This window comes from Populus euphratica, unplaced genomic scaffold, assembly GCF_000495115.2.
Source record: "Populus euphratica unplaced genomic scaffold, PopEup_1.0 scaffold59.1, whole genome shotgun sequence".
Lineage (NCBI taxonomy): Eukaryota > Viridiplantae > Streptophyta > Magnoliopsida > Malpighiales > Salicaceae > Populus > Populus euphratica.
Genome location: NW_011499940.1, coordinates 83,265 through 96,792, shown reverse-complemented (window position 1 = coordinate 96,792; position 13,528 = coordinate 83,265). Strand labels below are relative to the sequence as shown.

General features: G+C 34.0%; 2 protein-coding genes and 1 long non-coding RNA gene across 6 annotated transcripts in view; 2 read left to right on the top strand and 1 right to left on the bottom strand.

Moving 5' to 3' along the window:
* The window catches only part of LOC105136871 (FAD-dependent oxidoreductase family protein), a 3,932-nt gene extending 3,615 nt beyond the window's left edge, over positions 1–317 (top strand). For both annotated transcript variants that reach the window (XM_011042371.1, XM_011042370.1), the window contains one exon: positions 239–317. In XM_011042371.1, coding sequence (XP_011040673.1) covers positions 239–277 — 39 coding nt within the window. In that variant the 3' untranslated portion in view covers positions 278–317. The remainder of the gene's footprint in view (positions 1–238) is intronic.
* LOC105136872 (uncharacterized) lies at positions 1–1,456 on the bottom strand. 2 transcript variants are annotated; one of them, XR_844435.1, is made up of 4 exons: positions 1,234–1,456; positions 946–1,017; positions 765–854; positions 1–429 (listed from the first exon to the last, which is right to left on the bottom strand). It is a non-coding gene; the product is annotated as an uncharacterized LOC105136872 (long non-coding RNA). The 2 variants fall into 2 exon arrangements; XR_844434.1 differs by lacking the exon at positions 1,234–1,456 and having other exon boundaries at positions 946–1,226.
* Positions 1,457–3,836: 2,380 nt separating this feature from the next.
* On the top strand, positions 3,837–12,790 carry LOC105136869 (protein argonaute 4A-like). Of its 2 annotated transcripts, none has more exons than XM_011042367.1 (23): positions 3,837–4,059; positions 7,222–7,468; positions 7,550–7,755; positions 7,823–8,047; positions 8,128–8,264; positions 8,338–8,435; positions 8,534–8,631; positions 8,746–8,911; positions 9,008–9,124; positions 9,213–9,320; positions 9,459–9,521; positions 9,607–9,720; positions 9,818–9,986; positions 10,105–10,217; positions 10,330–10,467; positions 10,608–10,741; positions 10,866–10,931; positions 11,343–11,406; positions 11,507–11,618; positions 11,701–11,774; positions 11,942–12,036; positions 12,117–12,148; positions 12,382–12,790. In XM_011042367.1, the coding sequence occupies exons 2-23, from the start codon at positions 7,229–7,231 to the stop codon at positions 12,555–12,557; spliced, it is 2,745 nt and encodes a 914-aa protein (XP_011040669.1). In that variant the 5' UTR covers positions 3,837–4,059; positions 7,222–7,228; the 3' UTR covers positions 12,558–12,790. The 2 variants fall into 2 exon arrangements, with proteins under 2 accessions (XP_011040669.1, XP_011040670.1); XM_011042368.1 differs by lacking the exon at positions 3,837–4,059 and adding an exon at positions 4,433–4,659.
* Positions 12,791–13,528: the final 738 nt, after the last annotated feature.

Sequence of the window (13,528 nt, the reverse complement as noted above, 5' to 3'; positions counted from 1 at the left end):
CGAGTCGGGGATCGTGAGAATTCAATTTTTAGGCAATCTTCAATGTTAAATATTTTGAATACATTTCTAGAATCAGTTGTTGTTCCAATCAAAAGAAATGATTGTCAGAACTGATTGCATGTTCCAGGTTGAGGTTTTTGTACATTGTCACACGTACGTATCAAAAGTTAAAAATGCTGCCCTTAATTAAGAGCTGATTGCATGTTTTGCTTGCTTCTTATTTCGTTAAAAACTACAGGATTATGGATGTAAAGGAGTGATACAGATGACAGATTGAAAGAGGATGATCAAAACTCCTAGGTGCACCGGCAGCTGAGATCAACATCCTCTTAATTGGACAGTCAGTTCTTCCAGCTGACATGGAGCTTATCTGCCAAGCTTGGTTGGCAATCCAACTGAAGGAATTTCACTTCTTTCACGGCATCATTCCTGAAAATATTATTCAAATGCACGAGCTTAATAGAGGTGCATGAACAGATTGATAAAGTGGCCAGCAGCTCAAGGCAACACCTTTCACCGCTTTCGTTCTGGACGCCACTTGATTACTGGTTTTCTAGGTGGACAATCAATCTCATCTTCACCCAGTTTGCGCTTTTTTCCCTTTTTCTGTTATTAAATGGAAGATTCATTTTCCAACATTTCAAAACCGCTTTCGTTTTGTTAAAAGAAACATTGCCATAGCCACAGCCATGAACTTAGCAACATAGAACAACATTACATCGGACCTAACAAATCTGAATATACGATTCTAAGCCAATTCTTACCCTTAAAGTTTCCTCTTTTTTGTGAAAAGCTTAGCACGGTCAACATAGTCTTTATGTTTCTCAAGCAGCCCAAATTTTGTCCTCGTTTGCCTGTCAGTCAGAATTTAAGACCAATAAACCAGAAACACATGTTACCGCAACCACAAGCATTGCCACAGGTGGAAAACAAAACATGACTCACGGTTGTGCTCTCTCCTTGTGAGCCCTTCTAGAAATAGCATTCTTTGAGGATGACACTTTGTTTTTGTTCTTCCTGTTTAGAGGGAAAAAATCAAAATTAAACACACTAAGGCCATTCTTTAAAAAACACTAGAACTCGCCTTGCAAATTCACAAACTTATTAGTATAACAAAGAAAACTCAAAATTTATCAACAAAGCAATAAAAAATCATCAAACAGCGAAAATTCGACAAAATATAAATTCCCATAAAAAAGATGGAAACTTTGAATCAAGAAAAGTAAAGGGTACCTGAAACTTCCAGGGCTGAAATCTTCTTTGTCCTGAATAAACCCTGGCTAAAATCAAAACCCACTTTCCAGAAACGGTTTGATTCAAAAAGATTCAATCTTTTTTAGTTGATTTGTTAATCAAGGCAGAACCGGTAGCCACAGAGTCTGCGTAGAGAGAGAGAGGCTAGAAAGTCAAAGATGGCAAGGAGACAGAATGGTTTAGGAAAAACCTCAGCAGTCAGCTTAAGCGACAGTGAGTAGCCCATCGGGCTTAAGTGGATGTGGGCCTGTTTCAACGGCTTATCTAGTAATGTTTAATTTGGGCTAGGCCTGTGTATCTCTTATGATGAGCCCAATGTGTTGGGTAAACTTGAATGGGCTTTTGTAATGTCAGAAGAAATCATGCATTTTATTCCGGCCCAGTAAAATTTTTAGTTTAATAGATTTATAAAAACTGGTGTGGGGGGTAGTATTGAATGTTAAAAAATAAATAATTGAGATTATATTTTCAGGTTAATTTTAAACCTTGGGTTAGGATGAAATGTTTTTGAGTCTTGAGGTAGCATTTTATTTCTGTTGGAGATAGAAAAGATGTAAATAATAAAAATAGAGGAAGTGTCCCTCTTAATTTCTATTTTAAAAAAATATAAAAATTCACATTAAAATTATTTCATAAACAAGTTAATTTTATATCCGATAATTTCATAAAAAAATATATATAAAACTCTCACACACACATATGTGTGTGTATAAACAAAATATTAAATAAACAAAATATCATATCAAACATGGTAGATTCAAAATTGATATGATTTCCCCCATCTTTACATTTCATAGCTTAAGGTGCACTAAACTTTTCATAAAATGTATCATTTATTTTTTTATTTGAAATGTGTTTCTGGGTTAGTTTGGCAGAAGGATAATTATTTTTAGTTTAATTTGGTTTTTATCAAAGAAAGTAATTAAACTAAATTTTTTTAAAAAAACCAAAATTGATTTAAACTGACTGATTTCAATTTGGTTTGATTTTCAGGGAAAGACCCGGTTCAAACTGGTTTGGCTGAATTTTGGCTTGATTTTTTTGGTTCGACTTAATTTTTTTTTTGTTTTTTCGGTTTGGATTTGGTTTGGTTTTTTGCTTATAAAACCAAAACCGAACTGGTCGATTTCTTTAAATTTTTAATCGGTTTTTTTGGGTTTTTTCAGTTATTTTTTTGATTTTCTCACTTTAATCAATTTTTCAGTTTTTTTCTCACCCCTATTTTCTAGTATTAAAATCAAGTTTATTAATTTAGAGTCCGATTAATATTGTGGTAACAGTTGTTTTTTACTTTGAAATGCATTAAAATAATTTTTTTTTATTTTTATATTAACATATTAAAACAATATGAAAATATTATAAAAATTAAAAAATTAATATTTTTTAAAAAATATTTTTCAAGTGTAAAAACAAACAAGTTTTAAATATAACTAGTTTTATAGTTAAAGAAATTCGCCTCACTTCTTGATTTTTCAGATTCAATTCTCAAGGAAAAACATGCACACAAAATCACACGAGAATAAACCTAGTATTGATCAACATGCATTCTTGTTAGAGAGTTTTCAACTTATACTCGGTGCGTTTCGAGAACTTGCCTAGTTTTTAAAAATATTAAATTGATTTTTTTAATAATTTTAATGTGTTAATATAAAAAAATAAATTTAATATATAATTAAAAAAAAACTAGAAAAACACGAAAGCTATCCACGGACCCTGACATTATCTAATTGTTCCCAGTTATTTAATGTTCAATAATTGGTAATTAACAAATTAGCCTATATATGAATATAATAAGCTCATAATTAATAAATTTTAAAGAAAAGTTTGTTTTTTTTGAAAAAAACTCTTGAACCGTGACAGGGAGTGACAAAGCACCGCAAGAGCCAGTTCACAGTTGGTGGTTGTTGACGGGAGAAACTTTCCATCCTTGTCTGATGTTTTTTAAAAAGAATTTATTGACTGAAGACAATTTAAAATAATGTTTTTTATATTTGATGTGGTATATTAAAATTATAAAAAATATTAATTCAATAATTATAAAAATTAAATATATTTTTAAAATACATGCGTAACTGCCCAAAGGCAAGAGTCGCATAGCAACTGCACATCTCAGGGTCAATGGTGAATCTTGTCCCTCTAATTTCAATTTTATTTTATTCCAGTCTATTTACTCAAGTTTTTCAATACCATCCTTCTACTTTTGATCTGAAAAACATTTTGAGGACAAAAACAATTTGGACTCAATTTTTTGAATTTTGTTTGCTTAAAATTAATATTTTTTGATTGTTTTGATATACTATATTAAAAATAAATTATAAAAAATAAAAAAAATATTATTTTAATATATTTATAAATAAAAAATACTTTCAAAAACAATCATGACTATACTTTTAAAAACTCTCTTAACCAGCTAGTTGCAGAGAAGATATTGTTATTTATTTCGTAATGCTGTAAAATCTTGGTGTTAAATTGAGGGCCATAGAGTAGATAAAAGAGAAGGGATTGAACCAATACAAAATATAGAATAGAGGGACCAAGTGAATCATTAAACCAAGAGGTAAACAGCACTACAGTTCAGTCTCTTTTACCAATTGCTGTGACCACAGCTATGTCACTGGATTATGTTCCTGCTTGTACTTTCAAAATTTTCCCTTTTTTCGACACAAGAACCCACAAGTTCCATTTTCTCTGCTGCACTCTCCCTCTCTCCCCTACTTTCGAGGTTTTTGAGTTCTGGGTTTTGTTTAGCTCCTGCAAATCTTGGTCCTTTTCAAATTTCAAGGTTCCGTAGCTAGATACTATCAGGTAAATAAGCAAGAAAGTTGATTCATTTTATGGGTTTGACCATGCATTTCATGTCAATTACTCTGTGTTTTTGATCTGCTTCAAGTTGTGAGTTTCATGGTCTTTCCCTTTTTCTCGCTATTTATTTTCCTTAAAGTTTGATTCCCGACGTTGGAAACATGTGTTGTTTATTTTTGGGGTTGTTTTTGTGTAATGTGTTCTTACACAAGTTATGTTCTTGTTTTCTTTTGTTTAAGGTTTCAGTTGAACTCATGGGCTTTAACACTCACAAACAATGCATCTACATTTCTCTGGTTGAAAGATTCTTGTTGTGACTTGCAAGATACCAATTTTGTGCTTTTTTGTAAAAAGACACTATTACCCTTCACAATACCACTTCAGTCCTCTCTAACACTCACTGGATCAAGTTTCAAGTTCTTCGTTTTTCCAACTACAAACCCCATTTTTTGAATTCATGTGTTGTGTGTCAGCACATTTTCATCTGAGCATTTGTGTTTTTCGAGGGTTCACTTTCAAAAGTCCGAGGGCTATGAGATTGAAATGGGTTACAAAAAAGGACTGATTTCGCTTAATTTAACAGCTGCTCTCTGTTATTAATAGGTGTTTCTTCTTTAAAAGTTAGTAGATTTTTCATCTTTTCTGTTTCTTTTCTCTATTTGACACAGAGAGCTTTCCTTTGTTCACCAGCAAGTGTGATAAAGAGTTTTTTGCTGTTTTTTAAGCCTTTTTTTTTGTATGTTTAAACAGGAAATAATTTCTTGCTATTTGTGTTTCTGGGTTTTTTTTCCTAAAAACAGAAGTGTTGCTGAAACCTGGTCTGTGTTGCAAATTTTATCCCGTACAAAGGACAAATTGTTTAGGATTTTAAGAGGATAACAGAATAGACATAAGGGGCTTCTTTCTATTGCATGTATGAAGGTGTCTTAAGTATCAAATTATTGTTATACCCCTATCTTTCTCTTGAAACTATTGAGCTTGTACTTTTTTAGTCTTATAATCCCGCATCCTCTCTCTCTCTAAGTTTATCTGTTGTGTTATTTTGATAGTTTATTAGTATTATCTTAGCGCTTTTTACTAGGATAGTGTTGTCTTAAATTTTGTCTCTTGTTTGATACTTTATTCTGTATTTGATACGGTGTTTGGATTTGTTTCAAGTACTAATATACCCTTGTTTTTTCCCAAAATGATTCTCATGTCCTCCACTGTACCTGTGGGTGCCCTCCTTATTTTTCATTTGGTAAGGTATATAGTAGAGCTGAGGAGGAACTTGACCAAGTTGACTGAATCCTCAAAAGTCAGTAAAATGGAAATGGTTGCTAGATTGAGTTGTTCTTGTCAAGTCATTGTGAGACATTACAAGAGGACTTCTTTTTCTCTGTTTGTATTTTTCTTCAAAAAAAAAAAAAACCCTTATGAAACAAAATCTCATTGTGAAAGTTATGTGCAGTGCATAGCAAGTCTGTTTAATTGTAACATCAGCAATAGCTGAATGATGGCAAACTGATGTGTAAATCTTATGCCTCCAAAAAGAGGAATGTGTGTGTCACAATGACTTGTTTCATGCTATCACTAATCAAATTCCAAGCCTAGAGTTAACTTAACAATTTTGGTCATTTCCCTTTTAAGGTTTAGCAATTCTGGTTATTTCTATCCAAGGGTGTTTTAGTTGTAACGTGAGTTGTAGTAGGGATTTTTCTATTCTGGATGTTGCTTTTATATAGAACTTGATTAAGTGAACACTTGTTTTGCATAATTTATATATGGATATCATGTCAAATCCTAACAATGCCAATCGAGTTAAGTTGAGTTGCCTGTGAAGCAATTGTTAGGTGTCATTCAAGTTTCCAGGTGTAATGGAATGCAAATAATGTATAGAACCTACCATTAAGCCTGGCCCTGTTAACATGTAGAGGCTGTTACCCCGATATGGTTCCATGAATGAGGTCTTAGGGTGGGGAGTTTGGAGATAGTTCCACCTTGCAACGATCAGGTGTGAAGTGGCCTCTCTTAAGACTTGAATCTGCACCTTTATGGTTGCAAGTGTAAAAGGAAGAATTGCACTAGCAATGGACTAAATTTATGGGAATCACTCCTTAAGTCTTGTTAGGAATCATCAGTGGACATGAAATTGGATTCCAAGCAAATTACTAACAAATATTTGATATTATATGCTATATAGACATGTTTTATATAGAGAAATTAATTTAAAATATATGTACCAACTCAAGTCAAGCAAAATTAATTTAAGAATACATTTAAAATGAAAAAAATTACTTTATAATTGTTCTCTTGGAGATTTTATATTTTAAAACTGCTTTAATGACTTCATTTGTAATCTCATTAAAAATATCCTTCTCAATATGTACAACAAACTTTCGTTTATCTATTTCTAATTCTTCTAAGGATTAGGGAAGTTCATGACAACAATTCTATATTGACATATGATACGTAGCATCTAAAATTATAGCTCAAAAGGATTGTCATAAACTTTCATCTAAAACTTACATTAGAATTGCCTCTCTTTCATATACATATTAATTCAACAAACCTATAAATTATTATAAATCCTAACATTTTGAATAGCTAATTATAGAGAAATAAAACTAAAATTAGATAATGAAAAAAATAGAAAAGATTAAGGAAACTTTCCCAAAACATAAAGCATAAGATGTTACTTGTTTAATTAATTAATAGCTTAAGACTTAAAGAGAAATTTTGTAGAAAGGAGAGGGACAGAGACAATAATGAAAAAAAAAAGAAGAGCTTAGATCAATTTATTAGCTAACAAAGAAAATTAACCTTGTAAAGCTATTACATTAATATTTTAATATAAAAAATTGTTTTGAAAAAAAGAAAAAGATTAAGGGGGCGATTGCCCCCTTTTGCCTCTATGTGGCTCCGCCATTGATGAAGCTGCTGACTTAAAAAGTGAAGTTTTTTCTGCTCAGCATCACGCAATGTGCTTTAGGCATGATTCTCTTATTGAATTCGATCAGTTATTGAATGTTTTGCTGTTTATATTGCTATCCCTGAATGAACATTTTGGTTTATTTATTTCTGATCATTCAGCTAATTTTTGGTTTCAGTAATGTTTTCATAGATTCATAGCTTACCTTTGTTTCAATTGATGCATTAGCATGTTTGTCTCTTTTCATTCCTCAGGCACAAAATGGAATCCACTGAAGAGCCAGAGGCCCTCCCTCCACCTCCACCTGAGATACCGCCAAATGTAGTTCCTGTTCAATTGACAACAGACTCTGTTCCAGAGGAAACAAAAAAGATATCAAAACCAAAACGTTCCCCAATTGCCAGGCGTGGAGTTGGGTCTAGAGGGCAAAAAATACAACTGCTCTCAAATCATTTCAGAGTTTCCATCTCTAATACTGGTGGCCACTTTTTTCATTACTGTGTGAGTTTCCTTTTGCGTGTAATCTGTCTGCTTTGATTCTTCTTCTTTTCTTCCCTATAATTCTGTTCTTCATTGAATTAGGTTTCCTTGTCTTATGAGGATGGTCGCCCTATTGATGCAAAGGGCATTGGGAGAAGATTAATTGATAAAGTTCATGAGACTTATGGCTCAGACCTTGCTGGGAAGGACTTTGCATATGATGGAGAGAAGAGCTTATTTACAATTGGCGCTCTGCCTCGAAACAAAATGGAATTCACTGTTTTGCTCGATAGTTTCTCATCAAATAGGTATGTGGATGCATTTTGCCTCTTCTTTATAAACTGTAAATGACAAATGGGATTATTTTGTGTGCAGGAATGCTGGAAATGGCAGTCCTGTTGGCAACGGAAGTCCAAACGAGACTGATAGAAAGAGGATGAGGCGGGCATTCCAGTCCAAAACATTTAAAGTGGATATGAGTTTTGCTGCCAAAATCCCTATGCAGGCTATTGCCGCTGCTTTGCGTGGTCAAGAATCAGAAAACTCACAGGAAGCCTTAAGAGTCTTAGACATCATTTTAAGACAGCATGCAGCCAAACAGTGAGTACACATCTAGCTACCATTTCCTTTCTATCTTAGTTTACCTTGTTTTATTCATTATATGCTTAATTGCCTATCAGGGGTTGCCTTCTTGTTCGCCAGTCATTCTTTCACAATGATCCAAAGAACTATGTTGATCTGGGAGGAGGTGTCCTTGGATGCCGAGGATTTCATTCGAGCTTTAGAACCTCGCAGGGTGGATTATCCCTAAATATAGGTGAGTTTCACTTTGAAGCATATTTTTTTTTCAAACTGTCTCCCATGTTACTAGTATGTGTTCTTAATGGCAGATGGTTCGACTACAACGATAATACAGCCTGGGCCCCTTATTGACTTTCTCATAGCCAACCAGAATGTGTCAAACCCCTTTCAGATCGACTGGGCAAAGGTACAAATTCTGTTTCCACCAGCAAATTCACTTTACCAAGTTCATGCAGTCACTTTACCAAGTTCATGTAGCTTCTTACTGCATGTTTTCAATGATAGGCTAAGCGAACATTGAAAAATCTGAGGATAAGGGTGTCACCTACCAATCAAGAGTACAGAATCACTGGCTTGAGTGAAAATACTTGCAAAGAGCAAATGTTAGTTGTTCTCATCTTATGTTATTTCTGCCCATTTACTATGTTGCTGACATACAACCATGCCCATCCATTATTATTTTTTCATGTACTCATGCCTTCTTTTCCAAAATGTAGGTTCTCTCTGAAATCAAGAGGATCTGATGGAAATGAAGTTGAAAGTGTTGACATTACAGTTTACCATTATTTTGTAAATCATCGCAGCATAGATTTACGCTACTCTGGAGATTTGCCTTGCATCAATGTTGGCAAGCCTAAAAGGCCCACTTACATTCCTGTCGAGGTGACTTGATCTTTTTCCTTTTTTCCATTGTTGCTGCCAGACATCTCTCTTTGTTGACTTCTGTCTGCGCTAATGTAATTTCTGAATTATATCCAGCTTTGTTCACTGCTTCCCTTGCAACGCTATATAAAGGCACTAACTGTCCTTCAGAGGTCACAATTAGTAGAAAAATCAAGACAAAAACCACACGAAAAAATTAGGATCTTAACTGATGTAAGTCTTTGCTTATTGGTTTTCATTGAGGATGATTGTTTTTTCTTATACCGCTCCATATTTATGATAAACTGCCACTTTTTGTTAGGTTATGAAAAGCAACAACTATGCTGCAGAACCAATGTTGCGTTCTTGTGGTATCACCATCAGCAGCCAGTTTACTCAAGTTCAAGGCCGTGTCCTAACTGCTCCAAAGGTTTCTAGTCTTCTGTCCATTGATATACTGTAATCTGTTACAAATTCTTTCTAGTTCTCTTGGATTTTGTCAGCACTGTCCACATTGAAGGCCCTGAATCACCAGTGTTGTTCTTTCTTTCCTTTTCTTTTGTAACAGTTAAAGGCAGGAAATGGCGAGGATGTTATTCCAAGAAATGGGCGGTGGAATTTTAATCATAAGGTGATTTTTGGAATTTAGTCTACACTGCAATTTACCTTCGTATATAGTATCAGTGGTTATAATAAAAAACCTACCTCTCGTGCAGAAATTTTTTGAACCTTCTAAAATTGAAAACTGGGCCGTGGTGAACTTTTCTGCTCGTTGTGATGTGCGTGGTCTGGTCAGAGATTTGATAAGATTTGGAGAAATGAAAGGGATTGTAGGTTTTATCAAAATTTTGTGCACTGTTTCTTGTAATGATCCTTTGAATCTAGTTCCTTGTCCTAAATATTTTTCTTTTTTCTGCTTTGGTGCAGCTTATAAGTGACCCGGTGGATGTTGTTGAAGAGAATGGTCAGTTTCGGCGGGCACCGCCTCTTGTTCGAGTGGAGAAGATGTTTGAACAGATACAGAAAGCATTTCCAAATGCACCTCCTCGCTTTCTCGTGTGTCTTCTTCCTGATAGGAAGAACTCTGACATATATGGTTAGCTAATTTGTCATAATATGTGATCCCTGCTGTTGCTTTTATTATTCTTTTGATCAATAAAACTAGTTAATGTTCTGTGCAGTAATTGTTTTTCCTGATAAATTTGTTCTTTAAGGTCCTTGGAAAAGAAAGAATCTTGCAGAATATGGAATTTTCAATCAATGCCTGGCACCCACTAGAGTTAATGAGCAGTATATACTTAATGTTCTCCTGAAGATAAATGCCAAGGTGAGCTAGCATCCCGTTATGGATTATTCAAAGTATTCTTCTCTTGTTCTTTCTTACTCACTGCAAAAGCATATTTTTCTAACTTAACCAAATTTTCTCCTTGTCTGGATAGCTTGGTGGTTTGAATTCTTTGTTGGCCATGGAGCAATCACGAAACATCCCATTTGTCTCGAAGGTTCCTACAATAATATTTGGAATGGATGTATCACATGGTTCGCCTGGTCAGTCTGACATGCCCTCCATTGCTGCGGTAGGATATAGTTCTTTCCTCATTTGTTTCTGACATCAAGGTTGACCTTTTCAAAAAACTGTCTTTTCATTACAATCTCCCATTAAGTTTGTTCAACATCTCAAAACTATTATGTGATTTTGTTTTTCTAAATTCCATAGGTTGTCAGTTCTAGAAACTGGCCTCTACTTTCTCGTTATAGAGCTTCTGTGCGTAGTCAGTCACCAAAAGTTGAGATGGTAGATTCTCTTTTTACACTAACACCGGATAAGAAAGATGATTCTGGGATTGTCAGGTGAGCAGTTTATGTCCATTATCATTTAAAAAAGTTCTACTAACTACACATTTTAGAGTTGTCTTTTTTCTATAGCTAAATGCCCTTTTACCTCAATAGAGATTTGAAATCCTATCAATTTCAGGGAATTGTTGTTGGACTACTATAGGAGTTCTGGCCAAACAAAACCAGCTCAGATAATCATATTCAGGTCAGTTTCCTATCCTTTGAACTGGCTTTCCTGGTCCTTTCACTGTTGGTTATTTATCTTTCTTCTGTTACATCTACATTTTGCTATGTTTGGCATAATGAATCCTGTAAGCAAGAGGGCCTTGCTTCAATAAAATTAATGAGGGTAAAGAGATCCATTATTCGGATTGCATATGCTGAAAGTTATATATGAAGTCTCTGTTCCATATGACAAGGCATTTGAAATGTTTTGGCATTCTTGTGAATTATCATTTTTTTTCCTATTCTTCCAGCCTTGAAAGGAAGTTACTATGTCGCAATAAATTTTATGTTTTAGTTATGAACTTGTCTCTTGAACCTTTTTCCATCATTAAAAGCCCATGGTAACTTGTTTTTGTTCTCTTTTTTATTTTTTGTTCCAATGTTGAAAAAGGGATGGAGTTAGCGAGTCGCAGTTCAATCAAGTCCTCAACATCGAGCTGGATCAAATCATTGAGGTTTCTTAGTATTAAAATACTAACCGATGACAAATGGTTAATTTTAACTAGTTTACAAATACATATTCTTGAAAATAACCTTCTTTTTTGTGTTCACCAGGCATGCAAGTTCCTTGATGAAAGCTGGTCACCCAAGTTCACTGTTATTGTTGCCCAGAAAAATCATCACACTAAATTTTTCCAAGATGGATCTCCAGACAATGTTCCTCCTGGTTGTCATTCACAAACTCTAATTGAACGTGCAAGTTTGATTAATTTTTGGTGATATTTATACACCCTTTTCCCAATATGCAGGAACTGTTATTGATAATGCTGTTTGTCACCCACAAAGCTATGATTTCTATATGTGTGCACATGCAGGGATGATAGTGAGTTTTTATCATTGAACTTCCTTTATTTTCTGTAGTTAGTTGTGGATATTTGCATGCATGAACGGACAAAACATAAATGGGCAATGCTGGATGCTTGACTGATAGGGAGAGAGAGCATTAGTTTTAGTTTAATGATCTAATTTTCTCACCATTTGATTTTTTAGGGAACAACAAGGCCAACACATTATCATGTTCTTTTAGATGAGATTGGCTTTTCAGCTGATGATCTACAGGAGTTGATTCACTCTTTGTCTTATGTGTAAGTTCATCTTGGTTTACTTTGTTATTTAAAAAGGTATTTTGAAGTCCATTTACGGTAATCTGGTGAAAACTTTGCAGGTACCAAAGAAGCACAACAGCAATATCTGTAGGTAATGAACAAATCCCTATACTGTCATGCTTATGCATCTTTACTTTGAGATTGGGAATTGAAAGCCTCCATGCTTAAAGCTGGCCATTTTTATTTATATTTGCTGCTAGATTTTTCTATTTTGAATTTGACAAGGGAATGGTTGTCACTAGCCATTTATCCTTTCGTGTTCTGCACGAAACACGTTTTATCCACTCCTATTGAGCAATTTTTATTGATATAATCCTCTTGCAGTTGCTCCTGTCCGTTATGCTCACTTGGCAGCAACTCAGATTTCACAATTCTTGAAGTGTGATGACATGTCAGAGACATCCTCGAGCCATGGAGGTCTAACTTCTGCTGGGCAAACCCCTGTGCCCGAGCTTCCTGAGCTACACCGGAATGTCTGCAGCTCTATGTTTTTCTGCTGATGTTTGTGAATTACAAGGCAAAAACTAGAGGATCTTTTGTCACGGGCTTGAGTTTTTGTATGTATATATGCATTAGGGCCAGTTATGGTGATAGGAAAACCTGATGATACTCGGCATGTAGTTCCTGAGTGTTAAAAACAACTTATTTTGGGCTAACCTTCTATGCTATCTCTATGTTTTGGTACTGTCCATGGACAATTCATCACCTATCAACCTGTTTAGTGTTTCTTTAACCAATTTCTACATGTGTGCATGTTCATGGATTTTTGGTCAAAGGGCTCGTCGCATCTGTAACAACTAGTTAGAGGGGCCGTCACAAAAATGGTTTGTGAATTCTGATTTGTGAACACTACCTAAGTAGATAAATTTGATGGGTTAATCTTGAAATAAATTGGATTTTCTGTAGGGTTAGTAAAAAAATTGATTAAACTGAAAAAATCAGAAAAAAATAATTATAAAAATTGAATTATAATTTTTTTTTAATTAAATCAGTTAAATTTTTTAAAAAAACTTGAAATTAAATCAAATTTAATTTGAAAAAAATTAAGTGAAACTAGAAAAAGAATTTTAAAATAAAAAAATTAAGCCAAATAAAAAAAAGTGAAGTAAACTAATTTGTTTTTATTTAGAAAATTAAATTAAACAGTTAGTTTGAACCAATTTAAATTTAATTTTATATTTTTTTAAAAAATTATAATTTAATTATTTTTTATAAAAATCAAACAAACAAAAAGTAATCATTAATTTTCTGCGGCATGCAAGAGCTGCTGTGTTACTAAATTCTGAGTAGGTCCCACAGGTCTTATCATAAACAAAACCACTAATTCTCTTCTTGTCTCCTCTTCTTGCTTACCTGCAATAGCTGGCTTTTTATTCCTTGAAAGTTATTGGTATCTTGCTATTTTTTTCCATGCTTTGTTCGAGAGAAAAAGGAGGCAATGGGAGAGAGAATGAATCATGGTGCATGGCAG

What these genes read in the sequence shown, in the direction of transcription:
- LOC105136869 (XM_011042367.1), top strand. Translation starts at nt 7,229, where the DNA reads ATGGAATCCACTGAAGAGCCAGAGGCCCTCCCTCCACCTCCACCTGAG. An exon ending in CCACTTACATTCCTGTCGAG is followed by an intron (nt 8,912 to 9,007) that starts GTGACTTGATCT and finishes AATTATATCCAG; the next exon opens with CTTTGTTCACTGCTTCCCTT. An exon ending in CACAACAGCAATATCTGTAG is followed by an intron (nt 12,149 to 12,381) that starts GTAATGAACAAA and finishes ATCCTCTTGCAG; the next exon opens with TTGCTCCTGTCCGTTATGCT.